The 24,363-nt window shown below is 47.8% G+C and overlaps 2 protein-coding genes across 4 annotated transcripts in view; one reads left to right on the forward strand and one right to left on the reverse strand.

Moving 5' to 3' along the window:
- Window positions 1–436: 436 nt before the first annotated feature.
- ift81 (intraflagellar transport 81 homolog) lies at window positions 437–12,450 on the reverse strand. Its single transcript, XM_079361130.1, has 18 exons — window positions 12,008–12,450; window positions 11,828–11,931; window positions 10,896–11,076; window positions 10,720–10,809; window positions 10,496–10,561; window positions 10,075–10,185; window positions 9,239–9,323; window positions 8,731–8,894; window positions 8,548–8,643; window positions 7,601–7,747; window positions 5,317–5,466; window positions 4,252–4,380; window positions 3,533–3,622; window positions 1,712–1,798; window positions 1,549–1,620; window positions 1,333–1,418; window positions 1,166–1,211; window positions 437–1,080 (listed from the first exon to the last, which is right to left on the reverse strand). The coding sequence occupies exons 1-18, from the start codon at window positions 12,149–12,151 to the stop codon at window positions 898–900; spliced, it is 2,031 nt and encodes a 676-aa protein (XP_079217256.1). The 5' UTR covers window positions 12,152–12,450; the 3' UTR covers window positions 437–897.
- Window positions 12,451–13,282: 832 nt separating this feature from the next.
- Window positions 13,283–24,363, forward strand: part of LOC306834856 (breakpoint cluster region protein) — a 37,122-nt gene continuing 26,041 nt past the window's right edge. Inside the window, exons 1-2 of one of the 3 annotated variants that reach the window (XM_079361093.1) lie at window positions 13,283–13,664; window positions 13,837–15,157. In XM_079361093.1, coding sequence (XP_079217219.1) covers window positions 13,876–15,157 — 1,282 coding nt within the window. In that variant the 5' untranslated portion in view covers window positions 13,283–13,664; window positions 13,837–13,875. Of the gene's footprint in view, window positions 15,158–20,369; window positions 20,390–24,363 lie in introns of those variants that run through there. The other 2 variants (XM_079361092.1, XM_079361094.1) reach the window with 2 other exon arrangements.

A 24,363-nucleotide genomic window follows, 5' to 3' on the forward strand; every position in this document is an offset into this window, starting at 1 on the left:
CTCTTTATGTATTACTTTTCCTGAGAGGAGCAGCTTGTTGTTTTCTGATAAGTGTAAAGAAAAGACGCCTCTCCACATCGTTCTGCTTCAACTCAACAAAACACAACAAATGGAATAAAATTTAAGGGCAGCCCACATTTCAACAGAGGAGTGAGGGCAGCAGGTCAAGCTCCCGTCCCTCGCTGCAGTATCACCGTCAGATGTTTCAGAGGAGTGGCGTGCGGCGGAGGAGGTGTTGGAGTGTCGTCATGGACACCAGGCGTGTGCTACAGTCGTCTAGTCATAATGTTGAACCTCAGCACAGGATTGTACTTTTATTACGAAGGCATCGACCTGGAAGAATCCGTATTAAACGTGCCGCGTGCACTCTGTGAATGAAGAGATACTTGTAAATCAGAGAGTTTGAGTGTGGACGACAGATGAATGAAACATGACACACGGTTATTAAATGTTTAATAGAAAGACTGACAGTCAACATCTGTGAACAATGAACATATTTGTTTTAGGACATAAAACAGAAACAGGCAGACTGTGGAGACTTTTTCACCTGCGCCCTTCAAAGCTGAGGGGGGTCCGAGTGTTTCCCAACACCCTGACCAAGGTCACGACAGTGGCTCCCAAAATAGAAGAGAGCAGCCTCGGCCTGAGTGCAGCACTTTGTACGCTGTTATCTTTGAACACTTTGAATGGATGTGTATTCTAAACGCCGTCTCCTGGGGCGAGAGAAAGTGAAAACCTGTGTCTTACAACGCCTCTGACGCCGTGTTGTGTTTTTAACGGTTCCTCTCACGGCACGAGCGTGGACCTCATACACGTATAAACATCACATGAAGCTTGATCAAAGAGTACAACGTGGTAGTGAACATGCGCTGCGGCTCACTGTGGCTGAACGTGTCCTCACAGAACCAGCCTATCCTCTCCGCCCTCCTGGATCACCTGACCAATAGACGCCTGGCTCTGAGCTCTTATGAAGCACTGCCTCTTACACTCCATCAGCGTCTCCAGGTCACGCCATAACGTCATCTGCTCCATGTTGGGGGCGTGGCCCTCCCTCACCGTCTTCTGTTTCTCGCGTAACTTCTGGAGGCCACAAACAACGAGCGAGGTGAGAAACAGCGGTAACACTGATCACTGTGACGAGAACGTCTTCAGCACACGCTCTCACCTTGCCGAGCAGCTCCTGCTCCGAGATGTTCTTCAAGTACACTTCCCTACAAAGGAAGCAGCAGGTGAGTCCACATGTTGACGGCGCCTACACAGTGTGGTGAAACGTTGAAGACGCTCCTTGAAGTGAAACAAGAAAAAGGTACGCGTCAGGCTGAGCACGCTCACCTGATGGCTTTCTTCTTCTCTTGCGGATCAGAGGAAACGTACGCCTTCATCTCGTCGGCTGCCCGCTCCATTTGCTTCTCAACGATCTGGAAAAGGACAGAGAGCGATGGCGTTTATTGTATCAGTGGGTGTAGGGGGGGGGCGCTGCAATATTTCCTCCTCTCCTGCAGAGCCCCGTGGAGGTTAACCCTTTAAAGTTCAGTATGACACACTTGCCTGTGACATGGAGTTGATGTAATGATATCTGTTCTCCTCCTGTGCCGTCTCCTCTCTCAATGCTTTCACTTCCTGTCCAAAGGAAAGCAGAACAAAGACGGAGCGATCAAACCACAGCTCCCCGTGTAGACACATTTAAACACACGTGTGATAAAGACGATACCTGCTCCAGTTTAGATCGGTTACTCTCCAGACCGGCAGTGCAGCTCTCATATTGCACCCTCTTCTCCTTGTACTCCTGGCTGAGTTCCTGGTGAGATAAGAATCCAAACACAGGAACTGAGTGACAGGCTGTTAAATATACTGGAGGCCAAATCCATAGAACTCAGCATCCTCACCACTGTTGTCACACTGTCAGAGCTGTTTCCCTTCAGCGCAGCGTCACAGCCGGCGTCTGAGCGGTTAAACTTACAGCTCGCTCTGACATCGTCTATTTATGTCTTCCTGTTGCAGCGCTTCATTAGCAGACATTAACCAGTAAAGGAGAAAAGGGATTCTGGGAACACATGTCGGAAAATGTAATCCTCTGCTTTAGCTCAGAGTGTGTGTGTGTGTGTGTGTGTGTGTGTGTGTGTGTGTGTGTGTGTGTGTGTGTGTGTGTGTGTGTGTGTGTGTGTGGGGGGGCTTTCCCTTCATTGTGCTTTTGATTCATGGACGATGTAAATGATGGTTAATGGACCCTGTGCATGTTTACAGTCAACACACGAGTTAAGTATTCGTGGCTTTGCAGGCAGATAATAAAGAGCCACTGAGTTTGTGCTTCGGATATCAGAGTTTTATTTCACACTGGCTAAATGATATCCTTCCTTATAACATGCTAACTATCTGTGTTGACCTCCCAGTCTGGATGCTTTTGCTGTGTTAAGCGGGGGGGGGGGGGGGGTGTGCTCCGTACTCTTCCTTGGCGCTGGCCGAGTTGGAAGAGGTGAGCTTCGCCACGGTGCACAACGTGGAAAGCCTCCATCAAGGAGAAGTCCCGCTGTGTTCCGACTGACATGACTCAAAATAAGACACAGAGTTCTCTGCTTTGTTCTCCGACCTGCAGAAACTAGGCACGCGTCATGATCACGTAAAGCCATGCTTGTGTTGTATTAGGACGTTGTGTAGGTAACCGTGCTCAGGCCGGTTAGTCCTGGAGCGGTCTGAGTGCAGGCCAGAGTCCCCCTCTGGAGGAGGGGCCCTTAAAGCTCCTCATTATAACTTGACCAAGCTGCTGATCTCTGTTTGATTGGATGTTTTCTTGAAATAAGATGTTAAAGACTGGAATAGTGAGGACGTATTTTTATACGTATAAACAGGAAGTACGAGAATTCTCCTGTGGAATTTTTGCTTTGGATTTTGGATCATTGCAGAAAATAATCTCTGTGTCAAACACACGTTTCTGACGCGTTGCTGTTTTGTTCAGCAGGATAATCTTTACAGATGAACATCATTTATATGAAGTTTGAAGAGTTAATGCAGCTCAGAGAAGTAAGAAGCTAACGTTATGCTACAAGCGAACGACACCGCGGTCGATTTATAATGACGTCACGACCGTTATGCTTCATCGATCTAATCAGTAGTTTTGACAAGCTAGCTAAACATTAGATTAATAAGTTGTTTATTAACCTAATATTTACGAGAGCACTGAAAAACATGACTAGAGGCTGTAAGGAGGATTAGGGAGAGAGTTCCTGGCGTGATGACGTTTAACGTTTCCATGACAACCACTGTAGTTTTAGTTAGCTACTCGTTAGCAACCGCTGTTTACAGTTTGCGTAAAAACTTTAAAATGTATAAGTGGGGTCTTCGCTAACTAGTTTATCTCGTCTTACAAAACATCAACATCTCTTCATCTTGTGTTAACCACAGACCTTATTTCAGGCGTCTAAACACAAACACATTCAAAATCCACATTGACTCTTAGAGGTTAGGAACCCATGGCGCTAACACGCTAACTCACTTCCTGGTTTTTGTGCCAGTCTATAATAAAGTTGATGCTCACCTGACTCTGCTTTCTCAGTGAGCGTAGTTCTTGAATGATCGGTGCCAGAGCGGATTTCTTCTCCGATATCAGAAAGTTTAACTTCTTCACCTGTGGAAGCAAAGCCGACAGCACACACAGGAAGTCAAACAGAGTGATGTCCACAGCAGGTCGTTGGACTAACGATTGTCTAAGAGGATGGAGATAGTACGGATTGTCAGGTGAAAGATACGCTCTCAGGAGAAGAAGACGAATCAGAAGGCTTCATTAACACATTATAGATTTCACAATATCATCCAGTGGACTCCATGCTGGCGCATACTAATCACCTGAGGCTAATTGAAATTGGTGCACCTGAATAAATGAGCCTTAAGTTCTTTGGGTTCAGTCTGAGAGCCGGAGTCCACTGAAAGATATTCTGCATTAGAGGAGCGGCTCCCTTCAGCTTCACAGCTTTGTAGCGTGAACATCCACATCGCAGTGAACGGCTCTTCCTGCAGGTCGGATTCACGGACTCGACCGGTGAGCACCTAATGTACAAGCTGCCAAACTGACGAACTGTTTGGACCGTGGAAGATGAGGCGTCGTTGTGCAGCGTGCTCACATCAGCTCGATCGGACAGTCAGGGTGTGACCCCGCCTCTCGCCCAATGACAGCGTGGATCAGCTCCACACAGGAAAAGCGGTATGGATAATGGATGGATGGAGGTGGATCAGGCATCGGTCTTTGGATACATTTACCATTTCAGACATGTCGTCCAGCGTGCGGCCCTTCTTCTCGTCCAGCTCACTCTTGATGGCTGACACCCTCTCCAGCTCCTCCTGGGTGGTGCTGTAGCCACTTATGCCTTTCTCCGCTTCCAGAGTTTGCTTAAAAAACAAAACAGACACGTGATAACTCAAAAGATCGAACAAAGAAATCAAACAATAATCTACTGAAACATTTAACAAGTAACTCCAAATAATGACTGGACTTGTTTCTTTTCTAGTCTTCTGTGTGCTCAGGTCACACCTCCACCTGCAGGTGAGAGACGACGACTCTTCCTAAAAAACTCTTTTAGTCTTTTCCATCAAAGGTTGCACTCGACTTTCTGAGCATGGTTTAAACGAAGTACAGTTCAGTCAGAGGAAAGGACAAACGCATGGAACAGAGGGAAAACTTTCTCTGCTTTACAAAGTGAGGGAGGCAGACATCCGAAATAGCAGCTCAACCTGCGTCAGACAGTTTATCAACAGGTGCTGGAAGCGCACACAGGCGTGAAGCCGTTTTCCAGGAAGCTTCTATCACTTCTCTGTGAGCGCAGATGGCGTGAATGGGGAGCTGAAGTCAAAACGGCGGCACAAGGCGATGAGGTTCAGGGTAAGTGCACGGGGGCCCAGAGGGCTTAAAGAGCACTTAGGCACCGAAACAAGTGTGCAACATCCAAAGTGAAGATTTCTCACATCCACTAACAGAGTCATCACCGACTGCTTGAGCTGCAGAATTAAAGCAGATCTGCTTGTGCTTCACGCTGTTTGAAAAGAGGTGGCACACGGCGTGGATTACAGTCCTCTTCAAACTGGCTGCAGACTTCCAGCACTGACGCCATTTACTGCATGTCCTGTCTGTATCTAAAAGAAGTCCCCACTCACCCCAAAAAACATGCATCCAGACTCACCAGCATGTCTTAGAACCCACACATGGACAAGGAGAACATACAACTGGGGATTCAAACCAGCAACCTCCTCACTGTACTAATCACAGCACCGCCGTGAAGCCACTCCAAAAACAGAAGAAACAGAATGTGATGGTGTGTAAGGAGTTACCAGTTTCTCTTGGACCGTCTCGTGTCTCTGCTTCAGAATCTCCTCTGTACGCTGAAGGACCCCGAACTCTGCTTTCAGCTCGGCCATTTCCTGACGTTTCTTCTTGTACAGGGTCACCTTGCTGCGCAGTTTCATCACCAGACGTTTCATCTTTGGACGACAGAGAAAAAAAATCAGCTTCTAAATAACAACAACAACCTGGTTAGCTTTTTGCTGCTGCTGTATTCACACATTGAGAAGCTGCAGCAGGAGGATCGCAGTCTGAGCTCAGCGCTCGGCTAGGCTACACGCCGGTAGGGTCAGTTTGAGCTCTTGCTGCGTGGACATCCAAGAACACATCCCAAACATTAAAGAAAAACAAAGTTTCAAGGAGGTCAAGTCAAAACAACGCTTTGTCAAATTGAGGTGAACAAGTGATGGACGGTAATCAGGTGATCACTGTCGGCAGGTTACAGAAGTACAACTAACCCGTCACACGCAGCCCGTGACTCAAAGGAGCCCCGTGTTTCATGATTCTGACGAGTCCCTGACTCTTTCTTCTGGGTCCAAATCCATGACTTACTTTACTGATTTGGTTTCTCTTTGACTAGGTCTAGTCCAGGTAAGCGTCTGTCTGAGTGCCTGTAGTCAGCTGAAGCCGGTGTAAATGTGCTGTATAAACTTGATTTGACTCAATGTTTGTTCGGATGATTGGTCTCCCCTCCTGATTCACACCACTGATGATGTGTCCTGAGATTTACATGTGTCCCAGCTCTCACGCCACCCTCAGCATCGTGTGTGTATACCACGCAGCGGCACAATGGACAGTGTCATGATTCCTGATTACAACACGAGTTCCTTTGAAGCACAGCTAAGCCCACAGAGATGCATGTTATGAAATGGAAGAGTTGTTAATTAGCCTCTTAGTGAAGAGAGTGCAGACTTGACAGCCAGTGTCCAGCACAGCTGAGACACTGTGAGAGGCGGGAGGAGAAGACAAAGAGCTGATCCAGGGGAGGGACGGGATTAGAGGACAGCAGTGACAGCAGCGGGCCGGGCCACGACCTGGAACAGTCACTCGATCCTTTCAGACTCGCAGCCAGCTATGTAGAGCGAACAGCTTCATCTGGCAGAAGCAGCACTTCTGGTGGATGTGCAGTCACTCCCCGCCCCAACTGTCTGCTGGGACACAATGAAACTCCTCCACTATGAAGAGCAGCTATAAATGAACACGCACACAGGAGAACAGCTCCAGAAATCACACCATGTGCTGCATGTCCTCTGGGATCTGTGGAGCTTCACGTGTGTGTGTGTGTACATTTATTCTTTGTATATTTTGGGACATCAAGGGCAGACATGGCTGAGAGAGGAATTAACACGGCGTTGAGTGTTCCCTCAACAACAGAGCCGTCTGCGTCACTGTGAAGACAGAAGCCAGCACACAGTTTCTCTTTCTATACGTGAGACGGCTAAAAGGAGGCAACCAGCGATTGTTTCCTGACCACAGCTGGTGGGACGGGCTGGATGATACACTAACTGCACCCCCCTCCCCTCACAGAGAGCCTGCAGTTGGTGGGTGGCATGTGATGACACATAACCAGCAGCAGAATGGAAAATACCTCCGATAAAGTGATCATCTCCACCGTGGCTGATGGCCCAAAACTACAGAGCAGGCTGATAAGCGAGCAGCCTCTTTGTCTCTACATACAGCTTCCTCTCGTCCGTTCATTCATACCCAAAGGTCGACCAATCCTCTTTGGTAAAGCGCTGATTCTTATTTATTATTGATGGTAAACATGATTCTGAGCTCGGCTGACATGTTAGCTGTATGAGCGTGTATGTTATATTACGTCATGTCATCATGTCTTTGTGATAAAAGGAACCGTGTGTCTGACAGAGACAGAAGGTCCACGTCATGACAAATAAAGACGACGCTTTTAAAAAGAGCTCCAGCTGGCTTGAATTAGCAAACTGATTCTCTTGAGGGTGAAAAGGTTCTCTTTCAGGTCCTCGATCTGGTTCTTCTCTGTTGTGTTCTATTTTGAGCTCTGCATGGGAATGTGGAGGAGAGTGAGTGAAAAGGGAGAAGTAACGTTAGACAGTGAGCCGCTCTGTTTGGATAAGAGCAGAAATAGCCTCTTGTGTTCTCTGTGCTTTAGAACGTCTACGAGTGTGTCCTCAGATGACAAACGCAGCTGTTCTGCGAGGAACGTTCTACCTTTAGTGGCTTTCAGCTGTCTCAGAATCTTGTTCTCTGCCATCGCAGCACTGAAACGTACAGAGGGATTATTTTGTGACTTTGTACCTCATCGCCCCGGATGACCTCTTCACCATCTGAGGTTTGTGATTGGCTGCTTCTCTGCCTCAGCTCTCTCTCTGCTGCAGCCAGATCCTCCCTGGCCTCCCTGAGCTCCTCCGCCTTCGACTCCTTCCTGCGAGTGATGATGGAGGCCTGGCGGAGCCGCATGACATCACAGAGACAAACATTAAGAGTGGGTGGGAAACTGTTCAAAACAAGAAAGAGGGAAAGACTCAAGCTGAGGGGGGGTTGGGGGGTGGGGGGGAGAGCGGGTCCAGACCCCCCTTGAAATCAGCCACCCCAGTTGCCACGCCAAAAATTCAAATCTATGAATGGCTATTGATCTTATATGAGGCGGGGCTTAAAAATATATTTTTAGGATATTCAACTCCAACAGGGATGGAAGGGTTAAAAATAAAAACAGGTACATTTGTGTGTGTGCTAAAAAATGTCAGGCCACCCCGCTCGAGTCAGAGGCCCAGGTGGGCCACCATAGTCCGAGGAGTCTGGACTTGAGGGAGTCTTTGGCACAGAGCAGGGTCGATTTCAATCAAACAACAAACATCTGCTTTCTTATTCCTCCATGACATCGACTAACTCACGTAAACATGTTTAAACTTTCGAGGTGAATCTTTCTCAGGACTCTCGGCCCTTAAACTCGATGCGTCATTGTTTTGTCTGTCTTTGCATGTGCGGAACAACATGCAAAATATGCAGCCAAACGCAAACAAAGACTTAAGGGAGGAGACTTCCTGCAAGTGCACAGAAATGTAAATAAATTCTCTTTTCAAATATGTCACAAGAAAAACGTCTGTTGGAGCTCAGAGGAAACCAGAGTTTTGTGTTTTGGTCAGTAACACTTCATCCGTTTGTTTATCTACAGGGAAGCTTTAGCATCAAACAGCCGGACAGACGGCACCCAGGTCACACAAGAAGAAGAAAAGAGTCCAGACCTGTTGTCTGTACAGGGCCAGTTTGTCGTCCATGGGGTCGCTTCTCATCATCCTCTTTTCAATCAGCTGGTTTATCTGAGAATCAGCTGCTTTAATCTGTGGAACCGAGAGCACATACAGAGTAAACACACTAACTCACAACGCTAAGGTATTCTCATGCAACACCCAGAACTGGATCCTGACCCGGTCCTCCAGCTCCTGGAGATCGGCCTGGCCCATGGCGGGCTCGGAAGCGATCTTCTGCAGGTACTGGACTGTACGCCTCATAGCCTGCAGCTCTTTGGGGAGTTTCTCAGAGACCATGTACGAGTTGATTCTGATCTCCTCTTCCAGCCTCTTCATTAAGCCTGAAAGAGACGGAGAGCGGAACTAAGACCAAGCTCGGATCACTCTGCAAGGTCACTCTAGGTATGAGGAAGCACACCTGTATTGAATGTGTATTGAAAACGTTACTGTCCTACATGTGTTTGACATCAGAGTACTTTTTATGACATACACAGAGTAAATCGTGCAGCTGCATAGATCAATTTAGGAGCTGCAAATGTGTAAATCTCTCCCCCGGCTGAAGAGCACACTGAGAGCCAAAAGAAGGAACAAAACGATAAGCTCCATTATAGCATCAAAGATCAGTACAATTAGAGCCTGTGAATGCTGTGTCCTGCAGACGCAGCAGCTGGAGGTGTGGACTCACTCTCTGGATTGGCATCTGATGCAGACTGACGCAAATCCTTCAACTGCTGCTGGGATCTCTGCAGCCTCTGCTCTGCCTGGAACAGCTGAACACACACACACACACACAGATCGTTCGACAGGCGATACAGGAGCATTCACGTGGTCACAGCCTCTGGTGTGATTGGCTTCTGGATCCTTGTCTCAGTCTCAGACTGGACGGACTCCAGACTTGAAATCAAGACCACGCCTCTTTTTTAAAAGAACTACTACCTTCAATTAATTCATAATTTGGTTTTCCACTAATTGTTACAGCCGCCACTTTCCTGGTGTTACGGTCGAAGTGGGTGACACGCCTCCTGCACACAATGAGGATTTTCCAGTGATAATAATGGTGTTGCTCAGCTCTGGGTCGTGGTCTTGACTCAGTCTGGATCCCTGAATGTCTTGGTCTTGTCTTATACTGGTCTTGTTTAGTTTGGCCCTCACATGGTAGAAGTAAACAAATCATGTCAAGATCATAACTCGTGTTCAACAACTTCCTGCTGACTGTCAATAATCAGGAATTAGGAGGGTTATTGACCTGTTAGCTATAGATTGAATAAGCTAATAATAGTGTTTATTCACACTACGGTAGTTAGCATGCTAATACGCAGCAAGGTAATGGTTTAAAGTCATTAAACATTACATTGAAAAGATGAACGTAATGTTGAAGTCGATTTCTCCTGCAGTTGACTAAAGGTCGAGGCTGTAACATGAACTTAAAGAGTGAGGAACAGCTCAGACACGGCAGGAAGACGAGCTGAGCTGGAGGCTACATCCACTGGGGATCAAATAAACTAACAGTCAAGTGTTTACTTGGTTCTTCTGTTCTTGCTTCTGGTGAGTCAGTGACTCCTCTCTCTCCTTCTCCACCCGCAGCTGTCGAGCCTGTTCCAGCATCCGTTGATGGCTGGCCACCGACTCCACCTAGTGGATGCACAGAGTCACATCAGGATTTTCAGCAGCAGGCTTCACATGGTCAGCAGAAATAACCAAGCACCTCTCACGGAGTCAGCTTTCACTTTATGGCGGGGCCGACAAGAAAGAGCCGTCACATCAGCACCTCATTACTGCACAGCCTTGTCGAGGCAGCTTTGCAGCTTGTCAGATTCCTGTCAGGTCTTAAACCAGAGGCTGATAATTTATGTTTGGGGTCATGTTTTCATTCCTCAGAGAGGTCTAACGCTTGTCAAGCTTTAGATGGCTGAGAGGGCCTCTTTGAACGGGTCGGCCTTACCCTCTTCTTCAGTCTCTCCACACGTTTGATCAGCTGGTCCTTCTCCTCCTCCATGGAGCCGATGTCCTGTAGTTTCAGAGGAATTCTTGAGTTAGTGATTTAATTTCAGAAGGTAAATAACCTTTACGTTAGGATAGAAACAGAAGGAGAATAAATTATGTCAGCATGTGACAGCTTTACAGCTGGCAGTACAAGCGTGCAACAAAAAGTGATGCTGTCTGCACCTTTCTTATTTCTGCTGTGGAGAAGCCGGACGTCCGTAACTGCTCACACTCCTTGTGGTATGTCTTAAAACCTTCCACCAGCTCTTCATACTGGAACATCAACATGAAAACATAGTCCGTTAAGCCTGTTAAAACACAATCACTATGATTTGAAATGTCATTGATAAATTGAGAACCTGGTGATAGGTGTCGTTGATAACGTCATCCTGCAGGAACTCTGCAGGCACTTCCAGTTTGACTAGAAATCGAGCCAAATAGGCTCGTTTCTTGAGCTCAGGGAGCCGCTGGAGCAGCCAGTGGAGGATTGGATGAACCACGGGTTTACTGCCAGTCACCAGACCTTGTCTAAAACTGCTCCTGCATTAGAGAAGGGAGCACATCATGATGAGACAAAGACGAGCACACTGACAAATGAGTCATAAGCTGTAAAAATTAATGGCAAGGAGAGAGACTCCCACACATTGACAAATGTATTGGATTATCTTTACCATGTACAAATAACCAAAGAGACTGCCTCAGTTTTTAATCAGCCAATCAGAGAGCCACTGTGATTGGCGATCCCCTGGAGCTGTTCACCCTGCATTCATTTGTTTCTGAGTTGTTAAATGCACGTGAACGCCTGATCAAGTCAGAACTACTCAGGAACAAAAGAAGTGCCCGACCTGCCGTCATAACTAAATATGTTCTGTTAATGTTGAGACACGTTATATTAATAAGCATAGTGCACATCAACTTCTAGCTCAAATATAACTTGTAACAGAGACATTTCACTGATGTTCTTCTTCAATGACTTGCTTAATGGCAGCTCGGCAGTGCGCAGGAAGAAATTTCTAGATTTGGCCCCCACTGGGACTTCAACCTACGAGCCTCTGGATACCATGCCGAGTCCCTACAGACTGAGCTACTGCAGCCTCAGAGGCCATGTTGAATATTCATCTAACCCTAAAACCCCACAGACTGAAACGTGAGTGTCATCGAACCAGCCGGTGAGAGATTCAAACCCACAGAAAAAGTCACCAAAAATGAATATTTGAGTAATTATTCCAGGGCGAAACATAAATGTCCTCGTTTATCAGAGTAGAGTTCATCACACAGTTTGGAGACTTACACATCAGAGAGGCTGCCAGGAGGTTTGTACTTCAGCATCCCCAGCAGAGAGCTCATCCTCTTCACTGTTTGCTCAGGCATTTCCTCACGGATGTCTAAAGCGTGCTGAACACAGGTGTTAGCAGTGTTGGGATTAACAAATGAACTTATTGTACTGTCAGTATGATGTAAAGTGGCTCACCTTGGGGTCTATTTCAGCCAGGACGTCGTTTAAAACCTGCAGCAGCTGCATCGGGTCCAGAGAGTCAAACGTGATGAGGTTAAAGTTCTTCCTGAACGGATCCTTGTTGAGTTGTTCAGCAATGAACTTGAGCTGTTCACTCATGTTGTACAATATTCAACTTTCTTGCTGTAAGTGAATCAGTCGGTAGGCTAGCTGGTTGTGCTAAGCTGCGTTAGCTCCAACGAAGAATCCGCTACAAACAGAAATATCTGTCTGCTGCAAAACAACGTTTAAAACGTGAAAAACAACGTTTAAATATCTAAAGACAAATGTCGATAAGTCTTCTTAATGCTTTGACTGTCTTGTTAGCGGATAGAGAGGCAACCTGTAAACATGAAGGAGGTAACGCTGGTTGTCAGGGGCCCCATGGCAACCAAGAAGGTGGATTGGTTGCTAACCGGAAGTAGCTTCGACAGAACCTTCGAGGGAATTATGTTGCGAGAAGTATGCGCATATTTCCCCGTCTAATAAATACATTTAATTCCAATAGACTAAAATTGTTTGGATTCAAAGTTGTAAAAACGTACACATACTACCCTTAAAAAAAAATAACATCTGTAAATAAGTCTCTACTGTAACTATTTGATTAAGAAACTTTTGAACATCTTTATGCAGATCGTTTTTACGTTTTGGTTGGATTTAATTTTTCAGAGAAAATATGAAACTAACAGAAAATAGACATCGTAGTAATGTTCCGTACGTCTAGTTTTCCAACAAATAATAAAGCCTTATTAATTTTATTCTAATTTTAACTCAGTATAATTTACATACAGTGGCGATTCGCAAGTCTGACGGGGCAAAACATAATGAAATGGTAGATGGACCTCAGCTCTTTTAAACTGCAGCTCACACCTACACATTCACACACTGAGTGTAGACACAGCTGAGTATAGAGACCATTAGAAGTAACTCATCCTGAGATATTAGAGATACAATTCCCGAGTCAAGATCCTTGTACCTGAACGCGTCGTGTTGTAATTCTGACCTTGTGAACCGCCAGGTGGCGCTCTTTTCATGTTTACACGAGGTACGGCATCAGGTTGCAACATGATGAACTTTGTTAGGATGATCCGAATTGTACGGAGCAGAGCTGTGTCGTTTCACAGATAAAGACCTGATCTACGGGGGCGCAGGTGAGACGTGTCCGTCACTTCATGTTGAGAGGTGTCTTTGCCCCCCCCCCCCCCCCCCCCCCCCCCCCCCCCCCCACACACACACACACACACACACACACACACACCCACCCACCCACACACACACACACACACACACACCCATGAAAGCAAACATTTGCTCTGACGTTTTTTGACCATTTCTCGGGATAAGAAGATCCTCTTGTCGTAATCAGCTTTACCTGGAAACTGTTTTGGATCGGAAACAACATTTTGATTACAAACTTTTTTTCTTCCTCTGTTTTTTGGGAGTGTAAATCAGATCCGTGTAGCCCCTCCTCTTTCTGCTGACGGAGAGAGCTGCGAGTCAGTGTGACAGCACAGACACACACAGAGAGGAAGACTGAGGATCTCCAGAGAGCAGACGAGCACAACAAAGGACCAAGAGGAACCAGGAGCAGGAGAAACTGACTGGACCAGTGGAGGATTTTATTCTTTGGTTTGTGAGTAAAGACTCTAAACTCTTTTTCTGGAGCACACTTCTGTTTTGAAGCACTATGTGAGCCTTCAGTCACACACAGTGCAGTGCTGTGGAACTATGCACACATATGTTGTTGGTTGATTGATTTATTTCTCTGAATCCTAACGATGGTTGAACCTGTGGGGTTTGTGGAGGCTTGGAGAGCCCAGTTTCCAGAGTCTGCCCCCCCGAGCATGGACCTGAACTCAATGGGGGACATTGAACAGGAGCTGGACAAATGCAAGACATCTATCCGACACTTGGAGAAGGAAGTAAACAAGGAGCGCTTTCGGATGATCTACCTGCAGACTCTGCTCGCTAAAGAGAGGAAGTCTTACGACGGGCAGCGGTGGGGATTTAAGAGAGCACCCAAGATGAGTGATGGAGACCTGTGCAGTGGCCAGAAGTCGCCCACTCATGAGACACCGGTGGAGGAGCAGCAGCAGCAGCAGCAGCAGCAGAGAAGGACTAGCAGGTCAGTCAGATGTAAACCACATCCAGATGGAGGGGTTGACGATTCAAAACAGAAAGGTGGGATATCGCCTGTACGCCAGGAGTCCGAGATTCCTGATTTCCCCTTGGGAACGGGCTCGGTAGCAGCTCTGAGGAACAACTTTGAACGCATCAGGAGAGCAAACACTCACACAGCCGCTGACTGTCGAGGGCCGTCTGTAACGGGGAGCCAGGAGAAACCGTTCTACGCCAACATGGAGTACCATCACGAGCGCGGGCTGGTCAAAGTCAACAACAGGGAGGTGTCAGACAAGATCAGCACCCTGGGCTGTCAGGCCATGCAGATGGAGCGGAAGAGATCCCCGCACTCCCTTCCAGGGAACCTGTCCGCCGCCACGGGGAACATCAGCAGATCTGTTCAGAGGGGAAGATCCATCGAGGGGAACTGCAGCTACAACGGCTCATGTGAGGATGCCGAGGTGAACCCTCACTTCCTGAAAGACAATGTGCTCCGTTCCACTGGGGGAAAGTCCGAGCGGCAGCCAGCAGAGTGCCAGCCTTACACCAGCGTGTATGTGGGGGGAATGATGGCCGACGGGGACACTCGAGTCATCCACATTAAGGACCACAGCACAGACGAGGACGCTCACCTCACCTGGCCGAGGCGCTCCTACTCTCCCGGCAGCTTTGACGATGTGGGAGGAGGCTACACGCCAGACTGCAGCTCCAACGAGAACTTAACATCCAGTGAGGAGGACTTCTCCTCGGGTCAGTCCAGCCACGTGTCTCCCAGCCCCACCACCTATCAGATGTACAGGAACAAAAGCCGCTCGCCCTCCCAGCAGTCCTTCGAAAGCAGCAGCCCACCCACTTCTCTGTCGCAGCACCGCTTGAAGCAGCAAGTCCTGGTCTCCGAGGCCGCCATCATCGGGGTCCGGAAAACAGGCCAGATCTGGCCCAGCGACGGGGACTCCTCCACCTCCAGTCGGACGTCTCAGGACAACAGTGTTCAAGGAGATGTGGGTAGGTCTGACAGAGTCACTGCACAACACGCCTCTCATTTCATAGATACACCAAGATGTTCTTAGGATCAGAGCGGACTCAGACCCCCCCTCTGATCACTGTGCTTTGATCCACTGTTAGTCACTGATGTGCACCTGCCCTCTTCATAAAGACCTCACACACTGAACACACACACACACACACCTTGATGTTTTGAGCTTTAAAGTTTATTTAGCTCTTGACTTTGTTCAAACACATTTCTGAATGTGATTTTGTGAAGGGAGGGGAACGGAGCTTGATCGTGGTGCAGAATGAATGTTTTGTCATTAAAGAGAATCTAATTGGATGTGTTCACATGCTGAGTGTTTCAGCCATGTAAAGCCCTTCCAGTTATGCATGAGTAGCTCTCTTGCACAATAAGGCCTGAGCAGGTTTCCACCAGCCTGTAATCCTGCAGGGATAGAGTCAGGATTTACAGGATGGTAACACTGTGGCTTCCACTTCTTTCACTTGTGTTTTCTTTACCCTTTGTACGCCCGCTCCCTCTCTCTCTCTCTTTTTACCCCCCTCTGCTCTTTGCTCACTGAGTGCTGCAGCGCTCTTACTGAGATGCTCTGCCCGAGACAGCGGCTGCCCCCGGGCCTCCCGGTCGCTCGGCCCCGTCCACCCTGAGTGTTTTCATGTCAGCACACATCAGTGTTGTTGTCCTTGGTGCCGGGTAATTAACTTAAAGGGGTTTGTCTAGCGTGATAAATTTAGGGAGGTTCTTTGTTATGGGAGGCGGGAAGGAAAAAGCCCCGACAACTCACTCACTCAAAAAAAAAAAAAAAAGAGAAGAGAAAAGGATCGAGGGGCTCAAAGTGTGTCATGCAGCTTCCAATCAAAGCCATCGGTGTTTCCTGTTGTTATGTGTGAACACAATGGGGGAATCACTCAGTGAGCAGCAGTATTGACATGTTAACAATATAACAACGCTAAGTGGGATAAGCCGAGTGTTGTGGTCAGCTTCATAATGCCAAGGACAGAAGGAGAGGCGGGAGGAGGAGTGGGTGTTCCTCTGCACCCCCGTTTGTCAAACTGGCTGACACACGAGGACGCGTATTCCCGCTGCTCCGTGCCAAAGTGGAATTTTAGTACACTGAGCGTGTTTTAGGATCAGAGCTGGGAAAAAAAGTCCTCCTCTGCCCCTGAAAGAGAGTGTTTATCCACTGAGGGTCAGATTAAGCAGATGAGCAGAATAGTGTGTTGTTATGTAAGATGATCCGGTCCAAAGCTCTGTGACACAAAGCATGTGATAAACAAGCAGATAGTCCATGATATAACCAGCATGCGAGCCCGCCTGCTCGCATCACTGATACCATTTGACCTGCCATGTGTTACGCCGGTCCCCTCGAAGTGATGTCACTCTCACAGGGCCTCTGCAGGAGGTCAGTGACGGAGAGGGAGAACACAAGAAGACACGTTCGGGGACACGAGACGCACTGACACAAACAGAACAGCAGCTGAAAACCGTGAACCAGCGGCCGGCGACGACTTCCTGACTCCTCTCAGTTTGTCATCATGTCATGGGCTCCTACATTTCCCACAATGCAACCACTATCATCATCATCATTTGTTAAACAGTCTCGTTTATTTCCCATCCATGCCTCCAACTTCCAAGTCTGTGCACGGCCTCTCTGTAGTGTCCCAGCTCTGTGTGATGGGCGTGGGGTGGTTATGTTTTCACCACCATGAGGCCCTGATCATATGGAGGAAAGATCAGCGAACATCAGGGATGTGCTGGTCATGTGCTCCTCTGTGTCACAGAGTGGATGTGGCTGCAGAGCTGTGGGGACCCTTTAAAGACGCCATGACACAGCCATGGCTCTGGGATTCAAACATTTGAGGGATCTGTGAGGAGCTGAAGTGAAGTCGTAGGATCCTTAATACGCAGCTGTTGTCGTGAATTCTGAGTAGCACAAAATGACGCGTGTGGCGTGGCGTGGCGTGATAGCCGGCCCTCCTTCACATGCTCTCGCTTGCTGCGGAGCTGGAGGTGCAGGCCGGTCCAGAGGACGCTGGTTGTTGACATAATGGCACAGCTGCTCCGTGTGGACCTTGCTTTGTTGGATTAGCTGAAGTCCGGATTTATTTCTGATGTTGTAATGACGTTTTTGTGCACGTTGCTGGATTAGGCGCCGCTTTGAGGCGAGCTCCTGCAATAAACCGCTCTTTGTTGTGGTGGAGAGTGAATGTTTTTGGGTGCAGTTGGAAGGTCTTTTTTTTCTTTTTGCTGGTTGTAAGCGTCATAAAGCACTCGGGCATTTACTGAAATCTATTCAATCTGCCTAATAAGTCGGACTAAATCTCAGCGTTGTGAGGACGCTTTGTGCTGGAGCTAGCTGAGCTGCTCGCTAGCCTCTCCCTGAGGTTTATGTTGGAAAATGTGAGCGTCTCCGCAGACAGAGACTTGACTTGTCGAGTCTGACTTATAGACACAAACAAACCCGTAACTGTCCTGACGCCATCAGCTGCATGGAGATTGAAGCGGCCGCTCTAAAAACGACGCCGCGTCTCCCGGGACTTTTTCCTATGAATAGAAGAATAAGTGTCGTCTCCTGGTTTCTATCTGGGCCAATTGTCAAAACTGGCTGTGAATAGAGCGGCTGATTAGCTGGGAGCCTTTAAGGAGGCCAACTCTCTTATGGGTCTATTTTGCCATAATTAATTATCGTCATGACGCTGACATGCCTGTGGCCACAGATGTCTGAGTGTGTCTCGTGTGTTACTGTAAAATAGTAATGATGAAGAGGTCAGGGGACTAATAAAGCGTGACTTTAATCGTCTGCTCTTGTTTTGGTTGTCTTTGACTGAAGCAGGATGCTGCGGGCAGTCGTGGATGTCGCGTTCACGAAGAGCTTTGTCTGAAAGGTGATGAATGTGCACCTCGGTGCAGAGGTCGGCCGTCCTCGCTGCCTCAGCAGGAGTCGCACCGGCGCTCGTCCACACTTCATTGCAGACTCGTGAATATTTCAGGTCCCTGAAGGAAGCCCAGACAGACGTGTCGTTGTACCTGCACGTCAACATCTCAGCTTTAGCGGTCTAGGAAGTGAAAGAATTTCGCCTCTCCCTTTCCTGGACTAAATGTCGGCCTGCAGCAGGAAGAGCTGCAGCTTTTACGGGCAGCGAGCTCGGCCTCCGTCTGTGTGTGTGTGTGTGTGTGTGTGTGTGTGTGTGTCAGACACCTGTTCTTCTGTGCAGTGTGTACTCACTGGGTAAAGTGGTCAGAAGCTGGCAGGCCTTCAGTGCCAGGCCGGGCAGGGCCAGCTGCTCTGCTAGTAAAAAGTCTGAATGGACTTTTTGTTCCTCTGATACAAAACTGGACTCAAAACGATGCCAAAGCTCTCACTGTACATATTCCTGTTAGCGTCTCTACTCCTGTTAAAACTAATGTTTCCATAGAAAATCTGAAGCGAGGAAAAATGTTTGGCATGCTTGTGAGCCTGTAGGCCTCCCCCGGCTCAGTGATCCTCCCTCGTGCTCGGCCCTGCAGTCTCAGCTCCCCTCCCGGCTCCCTCTCAAAGGGCCCTCTGTGCTCCTGGCTGGCAGGCCCAGTGCTGCAGGAATGTCTCAGCTGCTTGTTGTGTGTGTGTGTGTGTGTGTGTGTGTGTGGGGGGGGGGGCAGCTAATGAAATGTTAAGTGTTGTATGAGTTCACCTCTCGTACTACAGCTCTGACGCGTGGGAGCTAGTCGGGTCACCACAGTTTGTTTTAGACTAAATGTTCTTCAGTGAAGTCGGCTGGTCTTTATTAACAGCTGGTTTGACACTTAGCTGTAATCGGACATTAAAGCAGCGCTACAACATGTTAGGCCTACACACACACGGGCTCTAAATCAAAGACCTTCGTATGCTAACTATCCAGTGAGTGAACGTGTGCAGTCGGATTCTGATCCAGAAAAGCCGAGGTGACTGAAATCACAGCATGGTGCACGTTTGTGTTTCTGTGTAAGTATGAAGCAGGAGCACGCTGAGAGGGACTGAGATGATGTGAGGAGAAGCACGATGATGCGCTTCCATCAGCTCGTTGATTTAAAGGAGGGACACAGAGTGTGGCAGGACGCAGCAGCGCCACAGTGACACAGATTTACAATTCTGAACTCAAGATTAGTGTCAAATGCTCGTCGTCAGGGCAAGAGGGCAGAACTAGTTTGAGTCTCTCTCTCTCTCTCTCATAGAAAGGCATTAAAAGCCCAAAAATAAATCTTAAAAAAGCTCGTAGTCCTGAAGCTTCTTAGTGAGATCTCTAAAGCCGTTTTGCCTCTTGATGCACCTCTGCTTGTTTTGCTTGTTTGTTCTTGAACGTCACAGCGGGAGTCTCCCTGTCACAGGAAGCAACCGAGCCTTTTGAGTCTCTGTATCTGTGCTGCAGATTCACACAGATGGAACGCTCCTGAAGCTGATGTGTTCTTTATCCACTCGCTTGTTTGCCCCAAAATGATTTGCTGAAGTCAGTCACATCATAGACTTTAAATCTGAATGTTTTAAGCCTGAGTGACATCACCTGTCTGATCCTGCAGGGGTCCCATGGTCTGACTTTGAGTCAACCTAACGTCAGGCGGAGAGCGGGAGCTGGAGCCCACTCTGACCTCTGACCTCTCAAAATAAAAATCTCGTCGACCTTATTATGGTCTTTGAATATCAAGGCTGCCAAACAGAAGAATCAGATGTGGACAGGGTCGTGGATTATCAGATTTGGTAATCCAACATGTTACATGGCTGTTTCCACAGGCTGTGCGGGAGCTCTGTGTAAACTGACTTTGACGAGTTAAATGGGGGAGTGCCCCTTTACGTCCTGCATGGAGTGAAGTTGTGTTCGGACTGTGGTCGGATGCTCAGGCCGTCTGACGTGTGTGCTGTGAGGCTCTTTAGACCGCGGGGGCCCGTGCAGGCAGCGATGGAGGGCCGTCTAAAATTAGTGCCGGTGTCGGTCAGAGCTGGGCCGCTGGGCCCGACACACCTACTAATCAGTGTGTGTTGAAATAGCTCCGTGTGGTCAGACGACTGCTTGTAATGAGCCGCGTAACCCCGAGAATCAAAGAGCAATAATACTTCCAGTCTGTTCAAACAAACACCCCGAGGTGCGTGCACGCGCAGAACACGCTGACAGGAGCGCCCGTTATAAAAGCTGCAGCGCGGCGGCTCTTTAGCCTTCTGATGGCGTTTTAACTGCTGACGTTACAGAAGACGAAGGCAGACGTGCGGCGACCTCCAGGTAGCATCAAATATTCATTTCCATGTCTGAAGCTAATTAAATATTAGTGATAATACTTCGCTCACCTGATGTGCTGTCACATTCTTGGCATAGACGTTATCTGCCTAGCAACCGCACGGCAACCAGGTGGATGTATCCGGACGCCTGAAGGTGAACGCATAAAGATCCTTCTAGATTAACCCTTTACAGGGCGCTCATTGAAATACTTTAAAATTCAAAAATCCAACCTCATCATGTAATTCAGGGACATATCAGAACTTTATTTCTTTAAGTGTAATAAACATTGACAAAGTTTCCATGTTTGGTTCAAATGCCACAACAGCGTAGGGTGATCTCTTCTGATTGGCTGAGTGAGGATCACATGCTTACTGAGGTGCAGAAGGCTGGACGTATGTGATGTTTGTCACTCGCCTGATAAAGGGTTAAAGCTTTTTATCATCTAAGAATACGTTTCTTTGTTTGGACGACTTTGAAATATTATACACGTTTGAAAAAGGAAATCGAGAGAGCGCCATCACGCACGATGATGTCATCGGGGGGGTTAGGGCTCACCGGGCCTTCACGTGGTGTCGAACACATCAAATTAAAAGTCTCTGGAATGAGGTGATCACTCGTCACCAACATGGCGGGCAAAATATGTTTTATTAATGTAGAGATACGAAATGAAGATATGGCACATGAACATTTTAACAGAGACGTTCAGACCAAACACACGACGGGACGGCCCGCTGACCATTTTCTTCTGAAATCACGTTTTATCACGTGAGATCTTTTCTGTGTGCATTCAGAGGATTATAAAGGTCGCCCTCACGTCTGTGACCTCCCACATTTCAAACTGGTCCAGTGTGTGATACAGGCTTGGTTTTTCCTCACAGCCCCACCATACGAAGCGCATCGTGATAATCATTGATTTTGGTGAATGACCATGTGCGACACAGGATTCACAGAACAGCTGAGGCACATGAAGGATCCTACGACTTAAAGCACTGCAGCTCAGCTCCTACGTGAGCGTCCCAGAGCGATGGTGTCAGTGTTACTGCAGCGCAGGTCATTTGTCTTTAAACCCGTCATCCCAGCTCTGCACACACATCTGTAACATCTGCATAGATGTTTATTTTGAGCTCTCCTTTAAGAGCTAAGAGAGTGTTTGTGAAGTCCATAAGCGATGCATCCACCACCATGTGTTAAACGTTAAAGATTAAAAATGTCACCACGCAGGTCCATCATCTGTCAACCTGTTCCCCGCCTCCGCTGTTTCCCCGGTGACGGCACAGTCTGGAGGAGAGTCCATCTGCTGGAGCCTTAAAGAGGCGCTCGGCTCTTAACGTTTGGCCACCTCCCGCTGTTCTCCTTCCAAAGGTGCAACTTTCTCTCCAAATCTCTCGGACAACCAGAGAGGCGTCCGAAAGGCCGTCGGGCGCCGGCTCATTTTCCCTCCGTGTTTAATTATAGACGCTGAAACCTCATTTCCAGCTTTTCTGAGCCGGATCAATGAAGGCATTTGCTGTGAAGGGTTTTATTTTTAGGAGATTGCGATCTAAATTCTCTCCATCAGCTGACCGATCTGTGTGTGGACGCTCAATATGTTCAGAGTGGGGAGCAATAAGTGGGCTACAATTCCCGCTCTTTCCACAGCGTTGGAAGCGGCAGTGTGTCGCCCTTGAGCTATAAAAACACGGTGAGCAGTGATCAGTCGATGCGCTGTCCTCGGCTGCGCTCTGCCTTTCCCCGCTGGTGAGATGTTAGATTATGGATGATACGATTGTGCTTCCAATCAATCGTCCACTTTGCTCTTTGCTGTGTTGTTTGGTGAATTGCAGAGTGAACTGACATTTTATCCACACTGCTTTTAAAGCAGTGCGACATGTTACACATGAATAAATCATAAATCCAGTGTGTGTGAGTGTGTGTGTGAGTCCTGACTGTCTCCAGTGAGGGAGAAGCTGGAGTCCTGCTGGCTGTGTTGTTGTCAGAGCTGTGTTTACATGGACGCCCGGCTCCTCCCCTTCAGTATAAAAGCTGTTTGAGTCAAGAAGAAGAATTATTTGGATGATCACGTTTATCCTGTCCATTTAAATGCAACGAGAAGCTACAAGCTAACTAACTTTTATCTCTCCTCCGTGCAAACACGAGGGGACGGGGTCGGAGGAGAGCGACGGCTTCAGTATGGAGGAGGCGTGGCCAAACTGCAGTTTGTTTTTGTTGGCTCGCCGGTGATCGAGGGCGACATCTACTGGATGAAAACGTTGTTTCTTCCTTTATCCGATAGACGGTCTCTCTGACTGCGTCCATGTTTGACAGTCTTTCAGCTCCTTGTTTCAGCCTCCTGCTGTGAAGTCAAACAGCTGCTTACGTCTCCTGATGAAAAGAATATCCAACATGTCATGAGATCTAAATGTAAGACAAGCTATCAGGTGTGATTAGCTGCTGGAGAAGCAGATCCCTGAGCAGAGCGCTCTCAGCTCAGATCTGAACAGTCCTGTATTTATGAGCTCCTTGATGTTTTCAAACAGTCTTAAGAACCCACAACCAAATCCTTCATGAAAATCATGAGCAGTCTGATTTATTGAATGCACAATATTGCAGGTTTCACCCTGAATTGTACGATATGACGGAACGAGGAAGCGCTTCATACACTTTTGACACTTTTGTTTTTCCGCTCACATGCTGTAAATGACTCCTCGACCCAGCGGTTCAGAACCTCTGTGTTAATGGAGACCTGCGTTTCACCGTGTACCTCCTGAATCCAAAACACATCCAAAAGGTTTTTTTCAACTTTAAAAGCGGTCGTCTCTCAACCGCTAGGTCAGGAGTTCAATCCCCACGTCCAACGTGTCCATAGGCAATACACTTAACCGAGTTTCTCCCGCTGCTTTGTGGCCTTTGTGTGACCTTTGAGTCGTCATGTCCAGCTTCATCTGAGTACATGAAAAGGCAGTGAGAGCGAGCTCCTCCTGGGACTGATTGCTCCGCCCTCATGGCGAGGTCATTTTAACGCTTAGTAAAAGTGTTGGTGAAAGAGTCCAAAGGGACGCTGAGCTTCCTCCTCTGATACTGCGTGTAGTTGTCGTGTAGAGAAGTAAGACCTCATGATTAATTCTGTGATAGTCAATCTCTGACGCTGTCTCAGCTGCACATCTGTCACTCTCTCTCTCTCGCTCGCTCGCTCTCTGCCTGGTTATGGTAGTTCATCACGATGGATTAGGATTAGTGCATGGGCTTGTGTCTTTGCCGAGTCATCAAAAGGACGTCCAGCATGTTTTAAAGCACAGTGCTGATGTTGTGAACATGCTGCAGAGTGTCACTGTCAGAAGGATGTGGGAGCGCTCCGACTCAAAGGTGTCGTCATGCCTTCTGGCTGATTGTCTGTAACGTGAGATCAGACACAGTCAAACACCCAACGAGCTGTTCCTCTGATCCTCGCCTCCACACAGCTGCTTGGCTCAGCCATCTTATGTAATGTCATTACTATGTATTTATTACAGCTCTGCTGCACAGTCTGAAGCTGCAGCGAGTCTGGAAAGGGACACGGAGGAGATACCGAGTCCCTGGCAGTGAGACGTTTCATAGACCCGACGTCTCCGCAGCCTGTGAACATTGAGAGGATAACTAACTGTATGATAAAGACTGTAGTGTCAGGACTTTAGTTTAGTTTCATCCCCTCTGTGTCAGTTCACTGTGCTCCTCGTTTTTCTCCTTGTGGATTTTTTCAGTTTGGACATTTTGATAGTTTGTTTTGTAGTTTAACATTTTTTTTTGTTTTTTTTTGTTTTCTGCAATTGGGTCCAGTTCCCTGTTTTTTTCCACTACTGTGACAGAATGAACTGACACAGATGTAATCAACACAGGAGAGACTAGTTACACAGGAGAGGACAATCAGACAGGAGGGGAAACACTGAGGACAACTACACAGTAAATCATAAAACACGGAACACACACAGAACTCAAAACTAAACTCACTAGAACAACAAGAA

This window comes from Symphodus melops, assembly GCF_947650265.1.
Source record: "Symphodus melops genome assembly, chromosome: 1".
In the NCBI taxonomy this organism is placed as follows: Eukaryota; Metazoa; Chordata; class Actinopteri; order Labriformes; family Labridae; genus Symphodus; species Symphodus melops.

Excerpts from the sequence above, each read along its gene's own strand:
- ift81 (XM_079361130.1), bottom strand. The coding sequence starts at position 12,151 with ATGAGTGAACAGCTCAAGTTCATTGCTGAACAACTCAACAAGGATCCG. Across the intron at positions 5,467-7,600 it reads AGGTCATCCGGGGCGATGAG|ATGAAACGTCTGGTGATGAA; the intron begins GTACAAAGTCAC and ends TGTCGTCCAAAG. Across the intron at positions 1,081-1,165 it reads AGCAGGAGCTGCTCGGCAAG|AAGTTACGCGAGAAACAGAA; the intron begins GTGAGAGCGTGT and ends TGTGGCCTCCAG.